Here is a 27401-nt window from a genome sequence, read left to right on the forward strand (position 1 = left end):
TAAAATGACTATAATACATAAATAACATCAGACTACTAGCAGTTAACTGACATGCCAGCTCCAGACTTCAATTAAACTGATTGAAAGATTATGTCTTCATCATATGAATATCAGGCATAAGGCATAATCCTTCCCGTGAGGGGTTTAGTATCATACCATTATAACATATATGAGAAGAGCATAACCCGTGTCATGCCAACATCTGGTTTTTAAATAAAATTTAAAAAACATGTTATCGGGGCCATGCATCGTAAATTGTTTATTTTATATACATGTATACGTGTTATTGTGTTATAAGTCAAAATGAGCATCTTAGTAAGCTCGGTTAATATGAATTTGACAGCTATAATGCACCTTTTATTTGAAATAAAAAGATAAAAAAAGGACAATACTGTTGGGTTTTTTTTGTTCCGCTGTAGGTCAAAGTCTCATAACCAAAACGGTGTTGTTGTTTTTTTAAATGTATAAATATGTGTCTGTAGTTACAAAATCAATAGTTTGCTTCAATATAATTAAATTCGGTCCTGTGTTTAAGGTAACGGGAATAGTGGGTGCTTGGGAGGCGGAAAAAATGATTTTTTAAGGCATTTCAAGGAGCCAGTTGAATATCATCTTAAAGGATTTTTTGTAAACTTAAATTCGCAATTGTTAAAGGGGCACTAGCTGTCAAATTCAGGTTCACTGATTTGACTCAAATTCTCATATTTGATTCAGAACAATGTGATTCAGAAGCATTTATCCCGGCAAACTATCAACATTCTAAAACAAATAATTAACAGGGCATAGGACATATAATATGAAGCTTTGTTTCGTGTGCATTTTAGTCTAGACGCCACCTAACTATCGAGTTAACCTCGGATAACCATATAAGCGATGTAAACATAAATATCGATATGATTTTTCTAGGTCTGTTTAATTCATCTTATATATAGACTAAAATACATGTTTATCATCGTTATAACCTGTAAAAGTATGATTTTTTTTGTGGATCAAATCAGTGAATCAAATGATTAACCTTTGTTTCACTTTCAATGCTGACATTCTTTCCTTTACATATCTGTACACACACAATGCATGCGTTATCCATTGCTAGCTATCAGGGATTAAATGAAGTTCAAATGAGTTAATAGCGAGTTTACAATGTAAACGGTCAACATTGACTAAATACGCTTGAAATTCAATAATGTAACAAAGGCAGGTAGTTTATGTTCCAAGGTTATGCAATGAATTCTAGCAGTATGAGGTCAATGCATAGTTGATCGGAGATCAATAGAGATACCACTAGAGTGAAGACGGCCTCTTTGAAGTCGGTTCAGAAGAATATCATTGTTGTTTCGTAACAAATATTGGAATAATTTCTTTACCAAAAAATGGAATCATTGGTCATCCCATTGTATTTAAATCATCGAAGACAAAAGCTGAATCAAATTCAAATATTTTTTTTGTGGTGAATTGCTTTGTTGTTGTGTCTCTAATATACCATGGAAGCAATACTTCCATGAATATACTAACCGTTTTCCTTAGATAATCTATTCTTAAAACTACCAACGAACTACCTTTTTTCCCAAAAGGAAAGAAATAATTATTGCAATTAATTGATGATTTATCTTTCTGGTAAAAACAAGTTTCTGTATATATGTATATATATATATATATGTGTATATTTTCGCTTTGAAATTGATAACATATCTGTTTATACGTGTTATAAAATATAAGAGAATTTTCAATTATAATTTAAAAATCTTTCCAATTCAAATTGGTAATTTTAAGCCGTACATGTAATCGTCAATAATAGCAATTACGTAATTTGACGCATCTCCGTCTCCGTACCATGTCAATAATTAGAACTGTCCCGATAAACTGGACCCCTGCTGTTGTTTCAATCTTATTACACAAACGCTTGTCTCCGTATCATATTGTGTTCACGACGAGTACCTTGCAAGAAGCAAGTTCTGTTTTCCCTCAGATTCATGAAGCGCTGATTTTTCGGGATCAATGTTTCTTATTTATTTGTTTTTTGTTTATTGATTGCCCTTCTGCGTTCAGTTAGTGTTGCATTCCTTTTGTAATCTAGTAATTTTGTTATGAACTTGATCATGAGTTTAAAAAAAACAGCAGTCAGTCAGACTTAAAGTCATAAGAAACCTCAAATTAAAAAAAATATGCATAATTTATGTTTTTTATAACTAAATGGATAGTTTTCATTATACAACTTAATTATGTACATATACTTTTATCTGAGGAAAATTCTTTAATATGTCCACATTTAGAAGAAGTTTACTTATCTTTAATTGCTTGCTTCCAGGAAGCAATTCGCCGACATATTTTCCGTATGCATATAGTGACCCGAGCGTAAACCTCCTCATAAAAATCCGGTGGTCGCAATACGCATGGATCTGTCATTGAAATAAACAAATATCTGATTATAAATGTTAAACACGTGCTCAATACCCAAGCTTTTTGTGATTGGTTTACTATAAAGTGACAATCGGTAAAATTCGGTTTCAAAACACGGCATTTAATGTGTAGACATCTTTGTTAAATCATAACAAACAGAGAGAGAAAAAATTGACTATTCTATGAGATATTTGCGAAAATAATGATAAAATCGTGCACAGAGGACTAAGTTTATGATATATACATGCATTGGTTCAAGAATTGGATAAACATTATTTTTCACCACTCTCTCGTTTCATATGACTTTAACCATGTGAATTCGATTTTTGCTTTATCATGCACATTGGTCTTTTGATGTTGTCCCTAGAAACTCAAGTCTTACACTGAATTTATACATTTTGCTTTGAGACCAAAATATTGTCAAAAAATTACAAAAACAAAACTTGCATTTTCAGATTAAGAAAATGTCTTCGGAACACCCAGACAGCATGATTTAACATCATTTTTTCTATAGCTTTTTGGGCCTTCAGTGGCTCAAAAAAACCTCCGCTCGGCGACATATGTTGGCAAATACTTTTAAAAGAGACTAGTTACGACCAAATTTTAATACTAATATGTATGTATGCAATACACGTATATGCAGTTCGGAATATAAAAAGATTCATTTTTGCAGAGAATGACGAGTAATTCTGATTAAGTAGTACATAATGACTTGACTATACATGTATTATCAATAATAAACAAATCATTTAAAAGTTGTATGTTTTCGAATATCATAAATATAGTTGTGAAAATGAATAGTCAGTCCCTTGTTTCAATGAAAATGAAAAATCTTGCTAATATCTGATTATAAATGTTAAACACGTGCTCAATACCCAAGCTTTTTGTGATTGGTTTACTATAAAGTGACAATCGGTAAAATTCGGTTTCAAAACACGGCATTTAATGTGTAGACATCTTTGTTAAATCATAACAAACAGAGAGAGAAAAAATTGACTATTCTATGAGATATTTGCGAAAATAATGATAAAATCGTGCACAGAGGACTAAGTTTATGATATATACATGCATTGGTTCAAGAATTGGATAAACATTATTTTTCACCACTCTCTCGTTTCATATGACTTTAACCATGTGAATTCGATTTTTGCTTTATCATGCACATTGGTCTTTTGATGTTGTCCCTAGAAACTCAAGTCTTACACTGAATTTATACATTTTGCTTTGAGACCAAAATATTGTCAAAAAATTACAAAAACAAAACTTGCATTTTCAGATTAAGAAAATGTCTTCGGAACACCCAGACAGCATGATTTAACATCATTTTTTCTATAGCTTTTTGGGCCTTCAGTGGCTCAAAAAAACCTCCGCTCGGCGACATATGTTGGCAAATACTTTTAAAAGAGACTAGTTACGACCAAATTTTAATACTAATATGTATGTATGCAATACACGTATATGCAGTTCGGAATATAAAAAGATTCATTTTTGCAGAGAATGACGAGTAATTCTGATTAAGTAGTACATAATGACTTGACTATACATGTATTATCAATAATAAACAAATCATTTAAAAGTTGTATGTTTTCGAATATCATAAATATAGTTGTGAAAATGAATAGTCAGTCCCTTGTTTCAATGAAAATGAAAAATCTTGCTGCAATAGTGCAGAAAATGAATAATCTGTCCTATTAGTTTACAAAAATAAATAACCAATCAAAAACAAATCCTCCTGCCCCCCCCCCCCCACCCCCCGATTATCAAATGGTCGTCCCCTAAGAGCTAAAACTGAACTTTTCCCAAATACTCCAGATAGTGGAACATGCAGCATAATTACAGAGGATAAAGAAAATGACAGTTCTGTGCTAAATGTGATACCAACAACTCTGAGGCTAAGTTTTTCTAATTCGTCAGATTCCGGATACGTTACGTTATTAACACCTTTTCTTCCAAAACAAAGTTTACAGAGTTATAGTACAACCCCTGGCACCATAGCAGACATCAACAAAAGTACAGTGCAAAGTAAATGGTAAGTTCAATTCTTTAATATTACAGTTTTTGCATCTATGATATTATATCCCTCTTAAGAAAAGGGGACTGTCTGGCCCCTCAAACTTTAAACCCTTGAATTTACTGTTCATTTTTGGGCCCTTTTAAACAATGTTTAAAAGTCACCAATATGGGTTAATAATAATGTTTCAAGTTACAAGTGTTATTCGGATAATAATCATGATAATGGTGTAATTTAGTTATTCGTGTTACCCTTTATACAACATGTACAATGTAGCTTGCCGTTCGGTGAGAGCAATTGGGTCCTTGTTGAAGGCCCTACTTATTATTGCTGACTTTTATAAAATTGCGTCTTGGATAGAGAGTTGTGTCATTGTCACTCATACCTCATCTTATTATTTGTGTTATTTGTACCTATTAATATAGAAAATATTTGTTTATATACATGTAATAACTGCATGACCTGTCATGTCTGAATCATGTGTGTATCTAAATATTTTAAATTGATATTTTGCATAATTATTAATATGTATTTTTTTTATTTCAATTACAATATAACGTCAACTCCAAAACCAGAAAACAGAGGTTCAGAATTAAACTTAAGCAAAAAACATGAGTTGCCACTTCAAGAGCACAACTATGCAAGCAGTGCTTCAAAGAAAATCAACAGAAAGAAAGTATGTTCCAGAAAGAAAAAAAATGTAAATCCTTTCACTTTTACAGCAGGCAGATCTCATGACTCATTTACAACAATATCCAGTAGAATGGACAAGCTTTTGGATGTGCATCATTTTCATTCTTGGATAGAAAGCAATGTATACAAACATGCTACTGAACTCGGAAATTAATTCTCTACTCATCATGCTAACTTTAACATTTTTTAATTTGTAACCAATATGCATGTAATGCATCAGATTTAACATACTTGGGTTGATGTTTAGACGAGTTGTATATAAATATTTCTCTAATTCTTCGTCAATTTATCCCTTTCTGCACCCATTGTATAAAAAAATTTAATCAACGTGTGATTCGTTTGATCTCAGTTCTTCATTGGTTAAAATCCGATTATGACGTCGAATTTTCTTTTTTTTCCTCTGAATTTCCTATTGTGACGGCATGACAAAAGGCGACCATGTCTGATGACGTCACATAAAAAGAACACATCTTTTTGCAGATCAGTCGCAAAGAAGGAATAAGTTTGCCTGCGTATTGTTTGAAAATTATTAGAGAAACAGATTCTACCACCAAATCTCGTGTAATACGATATTTATCCACTCTCGACAGTTAAATTTTAAATATTTAAAACGCTCGACGAGCCTCGCGTTTTAAATTTGAAAATTTAACTGTCTCGAGTGGATAAATATCGTATCACACTGGATGCAGTGGTAGATTTTGTAACATGCCTGAAAACTTTTAATTATTTATTTTCCAAAATGCCTGCAAGATTCACAATTTTCGAATTTTACAAAATGCCTGAAATTAATTTATAGAATGAATTGTTAAAAAAAATTGAAAGCTTTGAACACCGGAGTAGTTTTATTTATGATAATTACTGGATTAAAAAAGAAGAGTAAAAATAATCAAGAATAAATTTTACTGATTCATTCCAAAGCACAGAACTCGACAATTATCTATAATTTCTCAAAATGTTTGGATGACAAAACTGATCTGATTATTTGCAAATACATTGATCAACGCAAAAATCTTTGTTTAGCACTTCGATCAAATTTGGAGAAACCTGGATCATGTGGATTATCACTAATTAAGCACTTCCATTACCATTTCTGATAAAACACTTTTAACATTCAACAACATTGGGTTTCGCAATGAGCACACACGTCACACATTATTATCTTCTTTTTCATATGTTTCAAGAAGATTCAAACTACATTATCATGATTATAAAAAATAAGATGTGGTATTATTACAAATGAGACACTCTTCACAAGGGACCAAATGACACAGAAATTAACAACTATTGGTCGGTCACTGTACGGCCTTCAATAAGCAAAGCCTTTACCACATAGTCAGCTATAAAAGGCCCTAAAATGACAAATGTACAAAGATTCAAACGAGAAAACTAATGGCCTAATTTATACATAAAAAATGAACGGAAAACAAATATGTAACACACAAACAAACGACAACCACTGTTAGTTTGACTTGTATCTTTTGGTTTTTTAGCTTTTTTTTAAACTGACTGAATCAGATCTGCCCATAACGGGTGATGCATCTATAACTGGAGTTTACTTGATGCAGTGAAAATGAAGATACTCATACATTGGCATCACAACCATAAACCGGTTTGTATTGCGAAACCGATGCTATAGATAGTCATGTCCTTTATCCAGATAAATCCACTGCAGGAATAACCCATATGAATAACAATAAAATCATTATCGTCTTAAAAATGCAACATTCGCTACTAAAAGCAAACAATCGGTCAATTATAAACAAACCTCTTTTTCTCTGGACTTTCTAACGAATCGTTTGATAAGTTTGTTCTATTGAAGAAACCATTTGTCCTCATGTCATTTTGACAAATAATCATAAATTTACTATCTGAAATACAGAGTGAGTACATACTTAACATAGTTTCACTAAACAGAACACATCATATGACATGCAAACCTTCCCAGCTGTTTTTTTTTTTTTTTTTTTTTTTTAAATGAATTCTACCGATCAATAAGTTATTCTATTTGCAAGATATTGTGTTTTTGTCCACTTTTGTTATAAGCATCTCAATGATATCATTCTTCTACAAATTGCCTGAAACTGAACAGGCAATTTGTGGAATTTAATTTCAAAATTTCAGTCATTTTGTATAATGCATGTCAAGGTTAGGCATTTTATAAATTGCCTGAAAATTCAGCCATTTTACAAAATGCCTTAATTTAGAAAATGCCTGTAATATATATTAACATATACAAACCACCAAGTCCATCAATGTAAACATAAGCGATAATATTTGTAATTGCATATTCATAAAACAACATTTTTTTTTATCTGTGATTATATTCTAGTTATTTCAATTTGTGTTCTTTATTGCATCTTTAAAAACACAACTTATCGATTGTATTTTAAACAACACATGCATACATGCGACATGAAAATAAATCTAGCAACAAACACCACTTCTCTTGACACTGTCACAGCAATGCACTTGTTTTCATTATTTCTTTTTACCAGCACATTTTTTGCTGATTCTTTACGGAGAACGCACCAAACTTTCCAAAGTTCGATTTGGTTCACCACTATCTTAAGAGTTCAATGTACTATAATATTAACTTTAAATACTTCACTCTTCAATACTTACAAACATTGTTGCATTAAGCTTTAAGACAAACCAAACTTAAATCATTCTTCTCAAAATAATTCTGTACACCGAACCAAGCATCTCACATACAATCGTTTATTCAGTAAAGCCTTGTCAGTGGAGCATTAACTTTCTAATTTCCCTCTTTTTGGAGAATCACAAAGTTGCATATCGCCATGTTAATGTTTCGACAAATTAGTTTGACAAAATGTTCGCGACTCGGCATCTCAATCAGATTTTCTATATTTTGTTTGGGTAAATATATCCCATTATTTTCACCAATACATATCTATATAGCTACTTAACCAAACTTGATATTCATAAGTTGCATTACCTGTTCTTAGTCATTCGATGGACAAGGTCAAATGAGTTTTAACTTTTATTCTAATATGACGTGCTTCTTTCGCTTTGTAAACAACACTGTGATAAACTTCTCGATATATCTATACTTAGCGCAGACTCAGAGATATACATAATAATGGCTGTTACAATATACTTCCCACGTAAATCTACATGCATTGGAACTTATTCGCAGATCCTTTGCCGATTTTATTATTTTAAAAAGTGCAATTAAAAAAAGACAAAACAACTTTTATTCTTATTCGGATGCATAATAAAAAGAAGTAATGCAAAAAATCTCGGAGAAATCAACAAAATAAAAATTAAATTAAATTCCGCGAAAGTCTATTAATGTTTTTGGCGCATTTAAGTCATTTCAAACCATGACGTCATACACATGAAACCGCTAAAGTTGAAAGTTTTCTGTTACGTGAACCATCGAAATTCATGTAATATTGACGTATTAAAACTGATTTTTGAGGTAGGTTTTGTTTTGTTTTTTATTCTATTGCATTATTCGCAATTTACTGATTTCAGCAAGTCAACATGGCGGCTCCTTAGTTACGAAATGTCAACTTTGGATTTGACGGAAGCTTACGAGAAAAGCATTTAAATTAAAAATGCGAAATGTTGGGTTTGAGAATTTAAAGAATTGAACAGATGTTTTCTAGCGGTTATTCACGAAAGCTACAGATTTGTTAAGATGTTTGACTGAGCTTTATCTAACGGGGAGTAAAAAGGAACAGCCACACACACAGCATACCCACCCTCGCTTCAGTTTTTTAATGACCGTATTTGTCCTATTAGAATCGAAATAATTCATGGAAGCCATCCCAAACAAAAAAAATTGAGGAACAAATCATGGTAACAAATGATAAACAAATCGTATGATTTCTTTGTGATTTGAAAGTGATAAAATTTCACATGCAAATGAGCTAACAAATCACAATAACATATCAAGAACAAATTGCTTACAAATCATAAGCAAATCAGGGTAACAAATGATAAACAAATCGTATGATTTCTTTGTGATTTGAAAGTGATAAAATTTCACATGCAAATGAGCTAACAAATCACAATAACAAATCACGAACAAATTGCTTACAAATCATAAGCAAATCATAAACAAATTGCCAAGAAATTGTTTTGAAATCATTTACAAATCAGAAGCAAATTGTTTTCAAATCGTTAAGAAATTGTTATCAAATCTTTAACAAATCAGAAGTAAATCATATTCCTACGTCAAGCAAATCAGAAGTAAATCATATTCCTATCTCAAGCAAATCACAAGCAAATCGTAAATAAATTGGCATCAATCATCAATTCACAGATTATAGCATTAACATCCAGATCAAAAATAAGTTATGCCCCTGAAACCCCCAAATTTTGAAGCGCAAGTGTCTTCATTTTACCTTTAATAGCTACTCCACTAGTTGTAAAAAGGAGTACTATCTTTGGTTGCGATTAGGGACAAATTGTTCTTTGTGAAGTTTCTCTTACTTTTTACCCGAATTTGACTAAAACGAAATTTGAAAAAAACATGGCAACCACGTGTACTTAGTAGAATAATGTTGAATAGTTGATGGGTCTTAGTCTTGGTCCAAATCTGCTACATTGTAATATATATATATATAGCTTTGTCCATTTTGCCCGGGATATGGTCAGTAAACAACAATTAAAACATTAAACTTGCCAGTGAATTTTATCTGCTGGCTCGAGAAGCTAGTCTTTAAATGTTTTGATCTGTTTACACATCTTTTACACATTTTTATTTTTAAAATTAATCTTAACAGCACTAAACTATCATGATTATAACGAGATACTGAAATGCACAGTTTCTGAATTTTAAAGGTTAACATTTGAATAGTATTAGTTAAATATGTGAAATTATAAATATAAAGATTCTTTACCATCGTCATCTTTCATAGACTAAATAAAACTCCTCATCTTGCAACCTTTTTTGTTTAGTTAATATAGAACAGTATTTGAAATTTGAATTTGACCTCAACCGGAAGTCAGAGAGATAGATAAACAAAGAAAACTGGAATGCATTAACATTTTATTCATTGTAGCAAATCATCAATGAATCACATCAAGATAGCTTAGAAAGTTAACAAATCATTTTCAAATCATTTCATAGAATATTCAAAGTTAACAAATCATAACGAAATCACACCGTTCTAGCTAACAAAGTTAACAAATCTCTTTCAAATCATTTCATACGATATTCTAAGTAAACAAATCATAAAGAAATCACACAAAAAACAGAAACAAATGGCTTACAAATCATACAATAGAAAGAAATCACATAAAAATCAGATTTAGGGAATTTAGAAAATTCTGATTTGTCTATGATTTGTTTAATGAATTGCAAGCAAATGGTACTAACAAATCGCAGAATCACGATTTGAAAGAGATTTGAATACGATTTGAAAGCAATTTGTTCATTTATTTTTCTGTTTGGGATATATTGTTGGAAATTTACACATGGCCTGGGCCGTGATATTCGTTAATTTTATCCCTCGCTAACGCTCAGTTAAATTATATCTTGAAATGTTAAACTGCATTAAATCTTTAAATGCTTACATATTTGATTTAATGCATTAAATATTATACAGTGTACATTCACATTAGGGAGGTGCAACGTATTTGGTAGTAGCTTTTAGTTACAATATATGCTCGTCTCTAGATTTGCAAGTGTTGATCGGGATTAAACACGTGTTAATATATGATCCAATCGCAGCTTTCCGCCCAAAATTGATGACATAAGTTTATTGATTTTCTTCTAGATTTGCTGTTTATTTGGACGTGTATTACATGAACACTTTTCGTTTATAGGATCAATCGTGCATTGGTGAGTTGATAGGGACTTTATCTTTTGATATTAGATTTGATTTTTATTTACTTATTTCCTGTCTTATTTTTATTGAAATATACACGTAGGTATCAGCATTTCTTTACTTTCAGCATTGTCCAAAATACTATTCATGTCCATATATTGAAGAAAATATTTATTGACCGAATATTTTGCTTCATAAAGGGGGCGGTATGTTCTTTTTTTACATAGGGAGGTGCAGTGTATTTGGTAGTAGCTTTTAGTTACAATATAAATATTTAATTTGCTTATCTTGAACAGGCCACCTGAGCACAACAATTGAGAGGTAGGGATTTTTATCTGTCGATTAACATTTGTTATTGTTGTTATTATTATTATTAGATTAGAATTTATTATTAATATTATTATTAATAATAATTTCTTTTATGTAACGTAATCGATAATGCTTTTATTTATTATAAAAAATTAGAGAGAACATATATACATGTATACCACATCTTTTAGTATATGTAACAATAACTGCATCAGTCACCTGTTATTGATATATCGAAATTTGGATAGGCCTTCTTTTGAAAATAGTAATGCCAAACGTCTTATGAGCTTGTATATTATGCATATGCTGCAGGTCTATTTGAATGGTTTTAATTTTAATTAGGTATTCTTAATGTACTGGATAGTATAGTGAAATCTGTTTATTACTAAGAATAAACAAATAATGGTAAGAGACACCCGTGATATGCGTACTCCGTCTCTTCAAATTGTTTGGGCGTCTATATCTATTTTTAGGACCTGGATTTTTCTTAAACTATTTATACATGTACCTTACCTATTTCCACTAAATTCAACCAAGCAAACATGTTGACATTCAATGACAAGTTGTCTAATGCTATGAAAATCGAATGTAAATATAATGAACTTACTGTCCAGTCGCAAGTATTTCACGCATGTTCAAGGCGATGACGGAATAGAAAATCAATGCCATCATATCGATCTGACCTAGTGAAAGTGCCTTTATCAATTAATAATATCGTGTCCTTCTTTTATCTTTCTAAATGATTCTCTTCATTTAATAATGTCATTGTCAAATATGAAAGAAATCTGTTAGAAAGATTTTACATATGTTAAAGTATCTTTTCATGTTCTGACAGATTTTGAGTTGTGAACGAAAACATAAATTTGCATATGAAACCTCAAAATCTGCAACACGGAAAACTAGGGAGAGGTGTTTGAGAAAATAGAGCAGTGAAAACGACTGACTTTCCTTGCAGGAAATAGATTGTGTTTCAGTTCCTTCTGTGCAGTACATTATATAGTACTAAGAATTCTAAATATAGAAATTTTGATACTTGAACTTACTCTGACAGTTTATCCAACTTAGCTTCGAAATTGCCACCCCGTGTCATACAAAGCCGACACCCCGCATGTGTCGTTCTACACGGTGTAAACGTATTTTAAAAACATTCATTTCTGTATATCTGAACATGTACTAGTACCAAATTATTAACGATAAATGCTTAAAGATGGCTTAAAACTGTAATTTGAAAGATATAGGTAAATTAGAATCCTTTCGGATAACAGGTCCTTGGATGAATAATTGTGTAAACGATGCAAGAATTGCATTATTGATAATCTATGAATATCTGATTTGTCTAAACAAGGAATAATTGTATATCTAAATATACAATTATTCCTTGTTCTAAACAACATGAAAAAACGGACCATTGTAGGGCCCTTGTACTTTTTTGTGTATTTGTTAAATTTATGAAAACTTTTCTAACTAAATAAATCAAATTCTTCAGCATTCGATAAATTTCATAAACTTTCGAATGTTTGCTCTAGATCTGTAAGCGCATCAATATAAGAAGATATTTGCAAATCTATCAATTTGTGTGACAATAAGAAAATGGAGGAAAGATTATCTGACCAAATTTTTCTCTTCATTTATAGCGAACGCCAATACGCATTATTTTTCAGACATGATACGTGCATTGTTTTATCCTACAAATTATTTGTGTTAAATGTTACGTAAGATAAAAATAAAATCCCTGGTTCATTTCTTTTTTTCCCCATTAAGACATTTTAGGGCGTAAATCGCTTCGACTTAACCAAAAAATGACATGTGACGTAAGAAGATATTTGTATATATCTGGATATATACCCTATCAATTAAACTATCAGAATATCCTTTGAAGTTAATCCTGTCCATTTTGATTTTTTCTATATAGATCTTAAGAATGCGATTTGCTGTGTCTTCACCAACAATGACGTTTGGCATCAGATGATATTTGTATATATCTAGATATATAATACCTTATCAAACTATCATTCTGAATATCCTTTGAAGTTAATTCGGCCATGACCAACAATCCAGATAACATTGCTTTCTAATTTAGTAATAAATATACTAAGCGTAATAAAAAATATATCGCATGACAATATGACGCAATGGATTAATTGTTATGATTTTTCCGGCGTTTTGCATTTGCGCCGATCTGCATTTCATTTGCGCCGATTTTTTTACAGGTAAATTACAGGTGAATAGATATTAGAAGAAGTGGTATGAGTGCCAATGAATGAACTCTCAATCCAAGTCATGTTCTTTTTCATTTATCATTTTAGACCTCCTCAGTTAGCCACTTGTACAAATTTAATGAATTATCAATCATAACTTGTATATAACTGGTGTCCCCTGCTCACCACGGGTAGTGGAAGAAGTCCTACAAGATACATCTCCAGACTTTACATTGACTGTACCCGCTGTCTTTCGGACATCTACCACATGGTTATGCTCGTTCTGTGTTTTGACAATAGAATCCGTGGTGACTCTGGCTGTACACGATTTTATGGCACATTAGTAAAATGTGTTTCAGGACACTTATCATCCGATATGTATGGCCCTCGATGATTAAAAAATTGACTCCTCGACTCGTTTCAGTGTGCAATATGTCTATCATGTTACTATGAAGTTTCAGAACAATATGAATCAAAATTAACATAAATGAACAGCATTTATAACCAGACTTTACCAATAGTATAGTACAGTACATAGTACATGTACAAGTATTAACTTACCTGTAAATCTAATTAGGAGCAAATATAAAATCGGCGCAAATGAAAAAATGAAATCGGCGCAAATGAAAGAATGAATATTTTCAAAATCGGCGCAAATGTCATACGCCCGATTTTTCGGCAACATTGCAAGCAATTTTTAACTATCATTATAAACGAGGACATCAAAGGTGTTGCAGGTGAGCCTATAAAAACATTTTGTTAATCGATAAAATCTATTTAATGAAGAATTTTAAGAAAGTTAGTTTTTTGTTTGTTTGTTTGTTTTGTGTTTTTAATGTGTTTTTTTAATACATCAAATGAATTTTACTGCTAGATCATATTCAAGCAGAGAGTATGGTATGCTGGTGCATCGATCCGTGTCGTGTAAATAAAGTTCATATTATTTTTACAATCCCCTTATTTAAATTCTACGGAAGCACTCACTCCTATTCAAGCCCAGCAAGTTGCCTTACTATAGTCATAATAATTATTTTTTACAAGATCTATACGTGATTTACATTTAGATTTGTGAAAGTAAATTTTAAAACTTCATATCTTCATATCTACATATCTAGCATTAAATATATCTTTTCATCTCAAAAATCGACATGGTGTCGGAAAGGAATGTGCAAGTGTTACTTTTATTTTTTTTTCTAAAACATATTCAAATAAGATTTTTTTAATATTCAATTTAACCCCGCTTTTTTCTCCTATAAACTTTGAATGAAAACTTGTCGTGATGTTCTAATAGCTCACCTTTGAACTTAAACATTTAATAGATAAAAATACCTAATTTAAATATAACGACACGTAAATACAGTTCTATAATTAAATGATTTTTAAACTGCTGTGACGCCTTCAACATGTTAAATACCCCGAATTTGTACTCCGAAGGTAAGTTTTAAATTTTCCAAGAAAATGAAAACTCTTGAAAATGAAGGTTACATTTTCAAGAAAATAATGATTGTGTACATATTAAAGACATCATATTTACATACAGATAATCATAGTAGTAATATATAATGTGCATAAAAAATTATGATTCTTCAACTAAAATAATCCGGATTAAGATAAAAAAAAAAACAACCTCACAGCCAGTTGATAGACACACAGAAAAGAGCCATTCCTGTATGTTCACGGTCGAACAACATACATCCCCCCCCCATAAAAAGAGAAATTCAAAATAGGGATCGCGAACTATTTTTGGTGCTTATATCCACGTCATCTGGACTTTGATAATTAGTTATCTATCTCTTTTGCAATCATAATGAATCAATGATACAATAGAAAAACAAGTACCTTATTCTTAGTGATCTCCCATCCTTTTATAGACAATAGCAGGTAACTTGTACCATTTTGGTTACTTTCTACAGCGTGACTTGTATTGACGCATTGTGTTATATCGAAAATAGAAGAAGATAGCAATATAAAATAACAATCGGTATCATAAGTTAAAAAGAGGGATACAAATACAAACAATAATCTACAAATCAATACAAATATCAACATTAACCCTTTCACACTCTCTAGCTTCAAAAATGCTTTCCTTATGTTTGATTTGATGTTGCTCAAACAAGTGTGATTTTTACCATTTTTTTTGTTTGTTTTAGCTAAAATGATGTATGCCTTTCTTTTATTCTCTCTTATACCTTCTCATTTTCTATTTTTTTGACATTGTTATAAATCAAATATGAGAATTATTAATCAATTTTAAAGCTCTTGAAAGACAAGGAAAATTTAATGTTAATTTCATCTATTCCAATTTTGTTCTGCACATATCACAATATACCAACCTCAAGAAATCCTACAATAGTATCCTATAACCATTTCACATTGTCAAAATTGCAGAATATACAATGGAAAAACATTGAGGACATTAAAAGAATTTTCAATCATTTTGTTTTTTGCAATATAACTTTTGGTTAATTTTAACTTCATGAAAAAAGGCGAAGAAAGGGACAATAAACTCAAATGCTTACTAGAACATTAATGAAATCAAACTTTATTCGCACAAAGGTCTATACAAAATAATGTGAGAAACTACAGAGTACTTAGTACCAATACATTTGTACATTTCTGAATTCAAATTTCTGTCTCACAAGCAAAGACGAATTTTGGGGCTATTTAAAAAATTATGATGCCCAAATGTGACAAACATGGTAAAAATAAAGTCATTGCAAATATATTTTCTATCATTCTACTTGAATCCATAAACATTCAAGTTTACAAAACTACTACCATATGTTAATGCAAAAAATAAAAACAAAACATTTTACAACATTTTACTCATAAGAATTCATCAACTTTTCAAAGGAATCAACATACTGCTATTATCAACTTACAAACTTAAATAAGTATAAATATATCGATGGAATGTTTTTATTTGATGCATTAAAGGTAAAAGATGATTTTCCTGCCATTTTTCCCTTCATAAACAGGGATTCTTTTTTTAAATATATGTAAATTTCACCAATTTTTAGTGTATTCTTTAATATTCTATAACAAAAAGTTTTTATTACTTTTTGCAAATGCTTAAAACTTTATATAAAAATTACAAAAAAATGGTCTCTTTATATCCTCTGAAAATTTCAGACCAATTGCTTCAATCAATTTGAAGCTTTCTTCAAACATACATTTTTTATCCTTTTGCTACACTCTTGACATATTTTTTTCAGCAACTATAATTCTGTTTTAAATGGAATGTACAGAAAATTAGTGATATCAATTTTAAATTTACAATCTCACAAAAAAATATTCCTATTAGTCACTTGATTGCACATTGTTTTTATTTATTAAGCAAAAAGCAAACTTTTAACAATGTCTGGCGTATATAACACACCTTTTTTTTTAAGATTCAACTAAAGTGCCACACTCAGGTAGCAAAACTTATAACTCTCTATACGTTGACAGTATTTTACAAGAGGGCAATTCTTTTGGTGAACAAGTTTTAAATGCTGAATCTGTTTTTGTTCATAGCTCTCCACAGACTAGCTCTTTAAGGCCATGCGATCGTGATCCAGACACAATACCTAAAACAATGAGTGACAATTTCTCTATAGAATCTGTAAAGGAACTAGGAAAGGAAAGTCTTTCAAAAAATAATTCTAATGAAAATATTCCTGCAGCTGGATTATTTCAAAGTTTACAGACCGTGCCTTATAGACAGACTGATTTAATGGATGAGATTTACCATCAATCAAGGGTACCAGAAATACCAGCTGCAAATCCTACTGGTGCAAAAGAAATCCTCAAACCACAGACAAGAGTCAAGCCTATGGCTAAAGGTATAAACGAATAAAAAAGATTAATGGTTGTATAGAAATGATTTATCTAAGGTTAAAAATAAAGGTTGTACACAAATGATTTATTTGGGATAAAGAATATTGAACTCTTTTAGATTTATACATTAGTCAAATGGCTTTAGGTATAAATGGCTAACAATTTTAAGGGTCATATACAAATGATTTTTTAGCTCACCTGGCCCGAAGGACCAAGTGAGCTTTTCTCATCACTTGGAGTCCGTCCGTCATCGTTAACTTTTACAAAAATCTTCTCCTCTGAAACTGCTGGGCCAAATTTAACCAAACATGACCAAAATCATTATAAGGGTATCTAGTTTGAAAATTGTGTCCAGTGACCCGGACAACCAACCAAGATGGCCGACATGGCTAAAAATAGAACATAGGGGTAAAATGCAGCTTTTGGCTTTTAACTCCAAAGCATTTAGAGCAAATCTGACATGCGGGTAAATTGTTTATTAGGTCAACATCTATCTGCCCTGAAATTTTCAGATGAATCGGACAACCCTTTGTTAGGTTGTTGCCACTGAATTGGTAATTTTAAGGAAATTTTGCTGATTTTAGTTATTATCTTGAATATTATTATAGAAAGAGATAAACTGTAAACAGCAAAATTGTTCAGCAAAGTAAGATTTACAAATAAGTCAACAGGACTAAAATGGTCAGTTGACCCCTTTAGGAGTTATTGCCCTTTATAGTCAATTTTTAATCATTTTTCGTAAATCTTAATTATCTTTTACAAAAATCTTCTCCTCTGAAACTACTGGGCCAAATTAATCCAAACTTGACCACAATCATCATTGGGGTATTTAATTTAAAAAATGTGTCGGGTGACCTGGCCAACCAACCAAGATGGCTGCCATGTCTAAACATACAACATAGGGGTAAAATGCAGTTTTTGGCTTATAACTCAAAAACCAAAGCATTTAGAGCAAATCTGACCGAAGTAAAATTGTTCATCAGGTCAACATCTATCTGCCCTGAAATTTTCAGTTGAATCGGACAATCCGTTGTTGGGTTGCTGCCCCTGAATTGGTAATTTTAAGGAAATTTTGCTGTTTTTGGTTGTGAAATTGTTTATTTGGTCAAGATCTATCTGCTCTAAAATTTTCAGATGAATTGGACATCTGGTTGTTAGGTTGCTGCCCTCCCAATTGATAATTTTTTAAGAAATTTTGCCATTTTTGGTTATTATCTTGAATACTATTATTGATAGAGATAAACTGTAAACAGCAATAATATTCAGCAAAGTAAGATCTAGAAATACGTCAACATGACCTAAATGGTCAGTTGACCCCTTAAGGGAGTTATTGCCTTTATCAGTCAGGGATATAACTCTATAGGGTTATTACAGGAAAATAACATACATTTGTTTTTGTGGACTAAAAAAACAAAGAACTGTGATAACATATGTATGTTACATGTTTCAAAGGGACAATATACATCATAAGTTTAGTTAAAATGTATACAAGTTCTATTGATATTACTATTGTCTTTATGTATACTTAACTATTGAAAGATGTAACAGTTCATAGTATTCCAGTTTTGAATAGTACACCTATATGTTATTACAGAAAAAATATGCCTATAATAACTAAAGGGTGTTTATTATTATCACAGCTTCTTTATATCTCTTCAACGCATTTGCTCAGACATAAATCATGCTTAATTACAATGTATTTTAATTTATTGAAAGAAATAATGACCAGAGCATCTAATGAGTTTCTGCGCAAGTTTCTCAGTAATTCCCAAGTGTCTTATATAATAATTCACATTCCTTTAACTAAGCCTTGTTATCACAGCTAAGTTAATTCCTTAATAGCCTCACGGTGGGTATGGTTGTCCTGCGAGAGAACGTTCTGTGCTGGTGATTTGGTCCTGTCAGGTGATGGTGGGTCCTGATTCTGTGCTGATGGGTTTGTTTACATTGTACATGTTGTATCAGAACGGCAATAAAACGACTGTTTTGTTGCTTAATTTTTCTCTGATGCGTCATAAGTACCATGCAAAGTATATTACAACAATATTATTTTGCAAAAGTCGTGCAAGTTCGTTAAACGGAATTGTCCTGACGCTGTGCTGGTGATAAGAAAAACGGTCCTGGTTCTGTGCTCCTATGTCCTGGATCTGTGCCTTTATATTTTAGTTAAAAGTGGCATATAATCAAGATCATTGATGCTGTACTGTTATTGACTAATTAACTGTTGTCTGCTTTCTTTAAATTGACATTGTTGTGAATCTGTTTACTGTTATTGTGAGAGAAAAAGTACCCATATTTTAAAAAAAAAAAATTCAAATTAACTGTAATCTTATTTATTGGCCTGTTGATGAAACCCTTCTGGCCCCCTTTTAAGATAAGAAAATATGTTTACGATTTTCGGGATTACGATCATTTTGCAAGATCATATATAAGCTCATCTGTGTCGAGGGGTCGTGTGAGGTTCATGTATTGTCTTGGAGTCCGCAATTACAAAAAGATCTTTTCTGAAATTACTTGACCAAATGTTACCAAATGAATTTTCAAGAGTGAATCTAGGAAAAACAATATTCATCAACAAACATGACCACTGTCTGTTAAAATATATTCGAGTTTTTAGTTAAAGCCGATTCCATTGAGTATGTAGGCAATGGTATTATCTTTGGTTAGCTTGCTTGTTAGCTAAATCGTGAAGTCATTGTTAGGTAAGGTGTACTACCCTCCTTTGGAAGTAGCCTGGTCCTACAGACAGAATGATGTGTCATTTGTCGGACTAGTCTACTCTTAAAGTAGGGTAGTTTACATAACCTAACAATGACTTTTCTGTTCAGCAAGCAAGATAACCAAAGATATTCACTTTGTCTACACACTCATTGAAATCGGCTTTAATATTGCAAAAGTTTAAGCAATTAGGGCAAAACTTACCGAGTAAAAAAAGCAAAAGGCCAATGTCTATCTACCTTGCACATTTCAGAAAATTCAGATCAGATAACGAAACTGGGTCCAGCAACATTTATAAGCAATTTAAGATTTTGACCCTCACAGTTTCCATTCACCACAAATATTCGTTACAACGAATCATTTTAAATACAAAAATACCAGTTGCAGCCTTTTGTTTATGTATTAATATATGTATACGGATAAAGTTATGAAAGGAAGCAGGGTCACCAGGGTGAGGAGTCCATGTCATCTGATATAAATGCTAAGCATAGATCTAGAAAGCGACAGATAATCATGACATTGAAAAAACTCTCTTCTTTTCGACTTTTTTTTAGAACAAATTGACACATAAAATGATTTATATAGTATTGTGGAATTTTTAAATTGTGTTCAATTCATTGGTTACACCTTTTACAAAGATAACAATCCTGTCAAGTATGAGCTGGGTAAAATATTTCAGAAAAGAAGATGGAAATGTGAAAGTTTCCGTGCGTCAGGTGCAACAGCATACGAACAGCTAACATGCCTCGTCAGGGTGGAAGCTAAAAAGTCCACGAAAATTTGATTTAAAACCTTTATTTGTTCCATCAAAGTTATTGAGATTCTGTTGAGGATTTAACCATCTACGACAACAAGAATTTTCTTTTTAGAATTTGCAGCTCTTCTATAAATATATGCAAAGCAAACCATTGACCAAATTGCTTGCTATGATTGTTTGGATGTTTGTAAACTACAGGTAAGTAGTCTGTTTACTATTTACTAGAATTTGTTTGAACAATAAACATTCACTTCAATTCCTGTCAGTTTGTATTTGTCCAATCAAATCCCAGTATGTATTGAAACTCCGCCTACCTATTGTTTGAAAACATCCAAGAAAACATAGCAAGCAAGTCAATCAAAGTTTTTTTTTTGCATGCTTTTATAGAAGAGCTGTACTATATAATGCAAAGAAGCGTTTAAGTCTGTCGCTAAAAAATACTATCAATTTCTTTTTGTCCTATGTAAACTTCCGTACCATTTCCTTCCATTCATGATCATTATATTGAACTGTAAATTATTTCTTGGTACCTTCTTAATTCCTTTATAAGTCTTATGTAAACATAATTATGACAATAACTGTTGTGAGCACAAGATTCACTGCACACTTTTAAAGTTCTGCTTCATCAAACATTAAAATGTGAACTTAAGTTTTGAGACTTTTTTAATCGACACGATTTGGATTTTTGTATATGAGAACATGGTTTATCTATTAGTTGAAAGTGCGGCTTTGAACTAGCTTTCAGTACCAGCGAGTATTCGTTGTTCAATAATGTGTGTCTTTGTGTTATTATTTTATGTGATAAGTTGTTGTGTTGGTACACCACTGTAACAATGAAGGAGGAAATGAGGACGGTTGGTCGGGTGGAAGTGGGGAGGGGTATGCGGAGCGCTAACAAACATGTCTATGCGGCATGGGCTTTGATCATTGTTGAAGCATCAATGTAAGAGGCATTTAATATCTTAATAAAATCTATTCTTATTTTAGATACTATATATTGTTATCTGATATTGGACGAAAGATGTTGCCCTTTTATGTAATTATGTAATACAAGTTACAATCATTTGAAAACACATATTAAACAGCCAAATGGATGCACAAGAGCTAAAATAGCAGTCATAGATCCTATTGACAACAATTATCTGCCCAATTTTATTGATTTTGTAACATTTGTTTCAAATATGACCAACTTCTTATCCCAAATCACCAGCACCGTATCAGGAACCACCAGCACAATGACAGGACCAACCAGCACAGTATCAGGACATGCATAAATTAAAAAAAATGCTAAATTTTAATAAATTCAATGTTTTTTCACAAAATAGTTTGGCGTGTGGTTTGCGGTATAGAAAGCGGACTCTATGAGCATTTTTGTATTATTTTTTCAGTTCTAGATTTTCTGAAAATGAGCATTTTTGTGTTACCCTTACTGAAACAGTTTATGGGGGTCAACTTTTTAAAGGTTTACCTATGAACCCATAAGAAATAAAATTGAAAAATCTCAACTGTTTTCTTCCATTTTTTATGAGTGAAAACGTCAAAAATCATCATTTTCGTCTTTGTTTACATTTTTTCATTGATCACCAGCACCCGTCAGGACCGAATCACCAGCACAGAACGTTCACTCGCAGGACAACCATACCCACCTTGAGCCTTGTCTCATTGATTTACCATGGTTAATCAAAAATGTATTAATTTAATTCAATTTAAAAATTGATTATCAAGGCTATGCATTTAGCTTCTGGGCAAAGTCTTAAGAGTTCCCTAGAGTCCACTATAGATTAAATAATTTTACAAATAACAAACATATATGTTATTACAGATTTAGAAAATTTAAGGAAAAGTATCTGTAATAACACACGCAAGTTATTTTCTGTAATAACCCGATAGAGTTATATCTCTGACTGTTTATAGTCAATTTTTCACAATTTTCATTAACATTTTTATTAGCTCACCTGGCCTATCACTTTGCATCCGTCGTCCGACTTTTACAAAAATCTTCTCCTCTGAAACTACTGGGCCAAATTGAACCAAACTTGGCCAGAATCATCATTGGGGTATCTAGTTTAAATAATGTGTCCGGTGATCCGGCCAACCAACCAAGATGGCCGCCATGGCTAAAAATAGAACATAAGGGTAAAATGCAGTTTTTGGCTTATAACTCAAAAACCAAAGCATTTAGAGCAAATCTGACAAGGAGTAAAACTGTTTATCAGGTCAAGATCTATCTGCCCTGAAATTTTCAGATGAATCAGACATTCCGTTGTTGGGTTGCTGCCCCTGAATTGGTAATTTTAAGGAAATTTTACTGTTTTTGGTTATTATCTTGAATATTATTATAGATAGAGATGAACTGTAAAAAGCAATTATGTTCAGCAAAGTAGGATTTACAAATAAGTCAACATGACCGAAATGGTCAGTTGACCCCTTTAGGAGTTATTGCCCTTTATAGTCAATTTTAAACCATTTTTCGTAAATTTAATAGTTATCTTTTACAAAAATCTTCTTCTCAGAAACTACCGGGCCAAATTAATCCAAACTTGGCCACAATCATCTTTGGGGTATCTAGTTTGAAAAATGTGTCCGATGACCCGGCCATCAAATCAAGATGGCCGCCACGGCTAAAAATAGAACATAGGGGTAAAATGCAGGTTTTGGCTTATAACTCAAAAACCAAAGCATTTAGAGCAAATCTGACATCAACGTAAAATTGTTCATCAGGTCAAGATCTATCAGCCCTGCAATTTTCAGTTGAATCGGACAATCCGTTGTTGGGTTGCTGCCCCTGAGTTGGTAATTTTAAGGAAATTTGGCTGTTTTTAGCTGACCTTTCCTAAAAGGAAATTTGAGCTTTTGCCATCACTTGGCGTCCGTTGTCGTCCGTCCGTCGTCGTCGTCCGTCCGTCGTCGTCGTCGTCGTCGTCGTCGTTAACTATTTCAAAGATCTTCTCCTCTGAAACTACTGAACCAATTCAAATCAAACTTCACTTGATTGATTCCTAGGGTATCTAAAATAAAGTTGATGTTTTAATTCCCATTTCATCAAAAAACATGGCCGCCATGGCTAAAAATAGAACATAGTGGTAAAATTCAGTTTTTGGCTTATAACTCAAAAACCAAAGCATTTAGAGCAAATCTGATTACTGGTAAAATTGTTTATCAGGTCAAGATCTAACTGCCCTGAAATTTTCAGATGAATCGGACAACCCGTTGTTAGGTTGCTGCCCCTGAATTGGTAATTTTAAGGAAATTTTTGCTATTTTTGGTTATTATTTTGAATATTGTTATAGATAGAGATAAACTGTAAATAGAAAAAATGTTCAGCAAAGTAAGATTTACAAATAAGTCAACAGGTCCAAAATGGTCAGTTGACCCCTTTAGGAGTTATTGTCTTTTATGGTAAATTTTTAACCATTTTTCGTAAATCTTAGTTATCTTTTACAAAAATCCTCTCCTCTGAAACTACTGGGCCAAATTAAATCAAACTTGGCCACAATCATCTGTGGGGTATCTAGTTTAAAAATTGTGTCCGGTGACTCGGCAAACCAACCAAGATGGCCACTATGGCTAAAAATAGAACATGGGGTAAAATGCAGTTTTTGGCTTATAACTTAAAAACCAAAGCATTTAGAGCAAATCTGACAGTGGGAGAAATTATCCAGATCTATCTGCCCATAAATTTTCAGATGAATTGGACAACTGGTTGTTAGGTTGCTGCCCCTAAATTTGTAATTTTAAGGAAATTTTGCTGATTTTGGTTATTATCTTGAATACTATTATAGATAGAGATAACCTGTAAACAGCAATAATTTTCAGAAAAGTAAGATTTACAAATAAGGCAACATGACTGAAATGGTCAATTGACCCCCTTAGGAGTTATTGTCCTTTATAGTCAATTTTTACTAACATTTTCCACTGAAACTACTTGGCCAAGTTCATTATAGTTAGAGATAATTGTAAGCAGCAAGAATGTTCAGTAAAGTAAGATGTACAAACACATCACCATCACCAAAACACAATTTTGTCATGAATCTATCTGCGTCCTTTGTTTACTATTCACATATACCAAGGTGAGCGACACAGGCTCTTTAGAGCCTCTAGTTTGTTATTATCTTGAATGTTAATTATAGAAAGAGATAAACTGTAAACAGCAATAATGTTCAGCAAGTAAGATTTACAAATAAGTCAACATGACCGAAATTGTCAGTTGACCCCTTTGGGAGTTATTGCTCTTTATAGTCAATTTTTAACCATTTTTCGTAAATCTTAGTATCTTTTACAAAAATCTTCTTCTCTGAAACTACTGGGCCAAATTAATCCAAACTTGGCCACAACCATCTTTGGGGTATCTAATTTTAAAAATGAGTCCGGTGATCCGGCCATCAAACCAATATGGCCGCCACGGCTAAAAATAGAACATAGGGGTAAAATGCAGTTTTTGGCTTATAACTCAAAAACCAAAGCATTTAGAGCAAATCTGCCATGTGGTAAAATTGTTATACAGGTCCAGATCTATCTGCCCTGAAATTTTCAGATGAATCGGACAACCTGTTGTTGGGTTGCTGCCCCTGAATCGGTAATTTTAAAGAAATTTTGCTGTTTTTGGTTATTATCTTGAATATTATTATAGATAAAGATAAACTGTAAACAGCAATAATGTTCAGCAAAGTCAGATTTACAAATAAGTCAACATGACCGAAATGGTCAATTGACCCCCTAAGGAGTTATTGTCCTTTATAGTCAATGTTTCACAATTTTCAAAAAATTTGTAAATTTTTATTAACATTTTCCACTGAAACTACTGAACCAAGTTCAATATAGATAGAGATAATTGTAAGCAGCAAGACTGTTTAGTAAAGTAAGATGTACAAACACATCACCATCACCAAAACACAATTTTGTCATGAATCCATCTACTTCCTTTCTTTAATATTCACATTGACCAAGGTTAGCGACACAGGTTCTTTAGAGCCTCTAGTTTGTTATTATCTTGAATATCATTATAGATAGAGATAAACTGTAAACAGCAATAATGTTCATCAAAACAAGATCTACAAATAAGTTGTCATGACTAAAATAGTCAATTGAATCCTTAAGGAGTTATTGCCCTTGATAGTTAATTTTTAGCATTTTTCATAAATTTTTGTAAATTTTTAGAAAATATTTTCCACTGTAATAACTGGGTAAAATTTATTTTAGATAGAGATAATTTGCTCTAAATGCTTCGGTTTTTTAGTTATAAGCCAAAAACTGCATTTTACCCCTATGTTCTATTTTTACCCATGGCGGCCATCTTGGTTTGATGGCGGGGTTACCGGACACATTTTTTAAACTAGATACCCCAAAGATGATTGTGGCCAAGTTTGAATTAATTTGGCCCAATAGTTTCAGAGGAGAACATTTTTGTAAATGATAACCAAGATTTACGAAAAATGGTTAAAAATTGACAATAAAGGGCAATAACTCCTAAAGGGGTCAACTGACCATTTCGGTCACTTGACTTATTTGTAAATCTTACTTTGCTGAACATTATTGCTGTTTACAGTTTATCTCTATCTTTAATAATATTCAAGATAATAACCAAAATAAGCAAAATTTCCTTAAAATTACCGATTCAGGGGCAGCAACCCAACAACAGGTTGTCTGATTCATCTGAAAATTTGAGGGTAGATAGATCTTGACCTGATAAACAGTTTAACCCCATGTCAGATTTGCTGTAAACCAAGATGGCCGCCATGGGTAAAAATAGAACATAGGGATAAAATGCAGTTTTTTGCTTATAACTAAAAAACCGAAGCATTTAGAGCAAATTTTCTCTATCTATAATGAACTTTACCCAGTAATTACAGTGGAAAATATTTTCTAAATATTTACAAAAATTTATGAAAAATGCTAAAAATTAACTATCAAGGGCAATAACTCCTTAAGGAGTCAATTGACTATTTTAGTCATGATAACTTATTTGTAGATCTTGTTTTGATGAACATTATTGCTGTTTACAGTTTATCTCTATCTATAATAATATTCAAGATAATAACAAACTAGAGGCTCTAAAGAACCTGTGTCGCTCACCTTGGTCAATGTGAATATTAAACAAAGGAAGTAGATGGATTCATGACAAAATTGTGTTTTGGTGATGGTGATGTGTTTGTACATCTTACTTTACTAAACAGTCTTGCTGCTTACAATTATCTCTATCTATAATGAACTTGGTTCAGTAGTTTCAATGGAAAATGTTAATAAAAATTTACAAATTTTATGAAAATTGTTAAAAATTGACTATAAAGGACAATAACTCCTTAGGGGGTCAATTGACCATTTCGGTCATGTTGACTTATTTGTAAATCTTACTTTGCTGAACATTATTGCTGTTTACAGTTTATCTTTATTTATAATAATATTCAAGATAATAACCAAAAACAGCAAAATTTCTTTAAAATTACCGATTCAGGGGCAGCAACCCAACAACAAGTTGTATAACCTCAAAAACCGAAGCATTTAGAGAAAATCGGACAGGGTTAAATTGTCTATCAGGTCCAGATCTATCTGCCCTAATATTTTCACATGGATCGGACAACCCGTTGTTAGGTTACTGCCCTGAATTGGTAATTTTAAGGAAATTTTGCCGTTTTTTGTTATTATCTTGAATATTATTATAGATAGAGATAAACTGTAAACAGCAATAATGTTCATCAAAT

The 27401-nt window shown here is 31.9% G+C and overlaps 1 protein-coding gene across 4 annotated transcripts in view; it reads left to right on the forward strand.

The window, feature by feature from the left end:
• The first annotated feature begins 16811 nt into the window (after positions 1–16811).
• The window catches only part of LOC143055845 (uncharacterized), a 58398-nt gene continuing 47808 nt past the window's right edge, over positions 16812–27401 (forward strand). For all 4 annotated transcript variants that reach the window (XM_076228885.1, XM_076228886.1, XM_076228889.1 and 1 more), the window contains exon 1: positions 16812–17233. In XM_076228885.1, the coding sequence (XP_076085000.1) occupies positions 16987–17233 (247 nt within the window). In that variant the 5' untranslated portion in view covers positions 16812–16986. The remainder of the gene's footprint in view (positions 17234–27401) is intronic.

The sequence above is a fragment of the Mytilus galloprovincialis genome, chromosome 13, assembly GCF_965363235.1.
Source record: "Mytilus galloprovincialis chromosome 13, xbMytGall1.hap1.1, whole genome shotgun sequence".
NCBI classification, from domain to species: domain Eukaryota; kingdom Metazoa; phylum Mollusca; class Bivalvia; order Mytilida; family Mytilidae; genus Mytilus; species Mytilus galloprovincialis.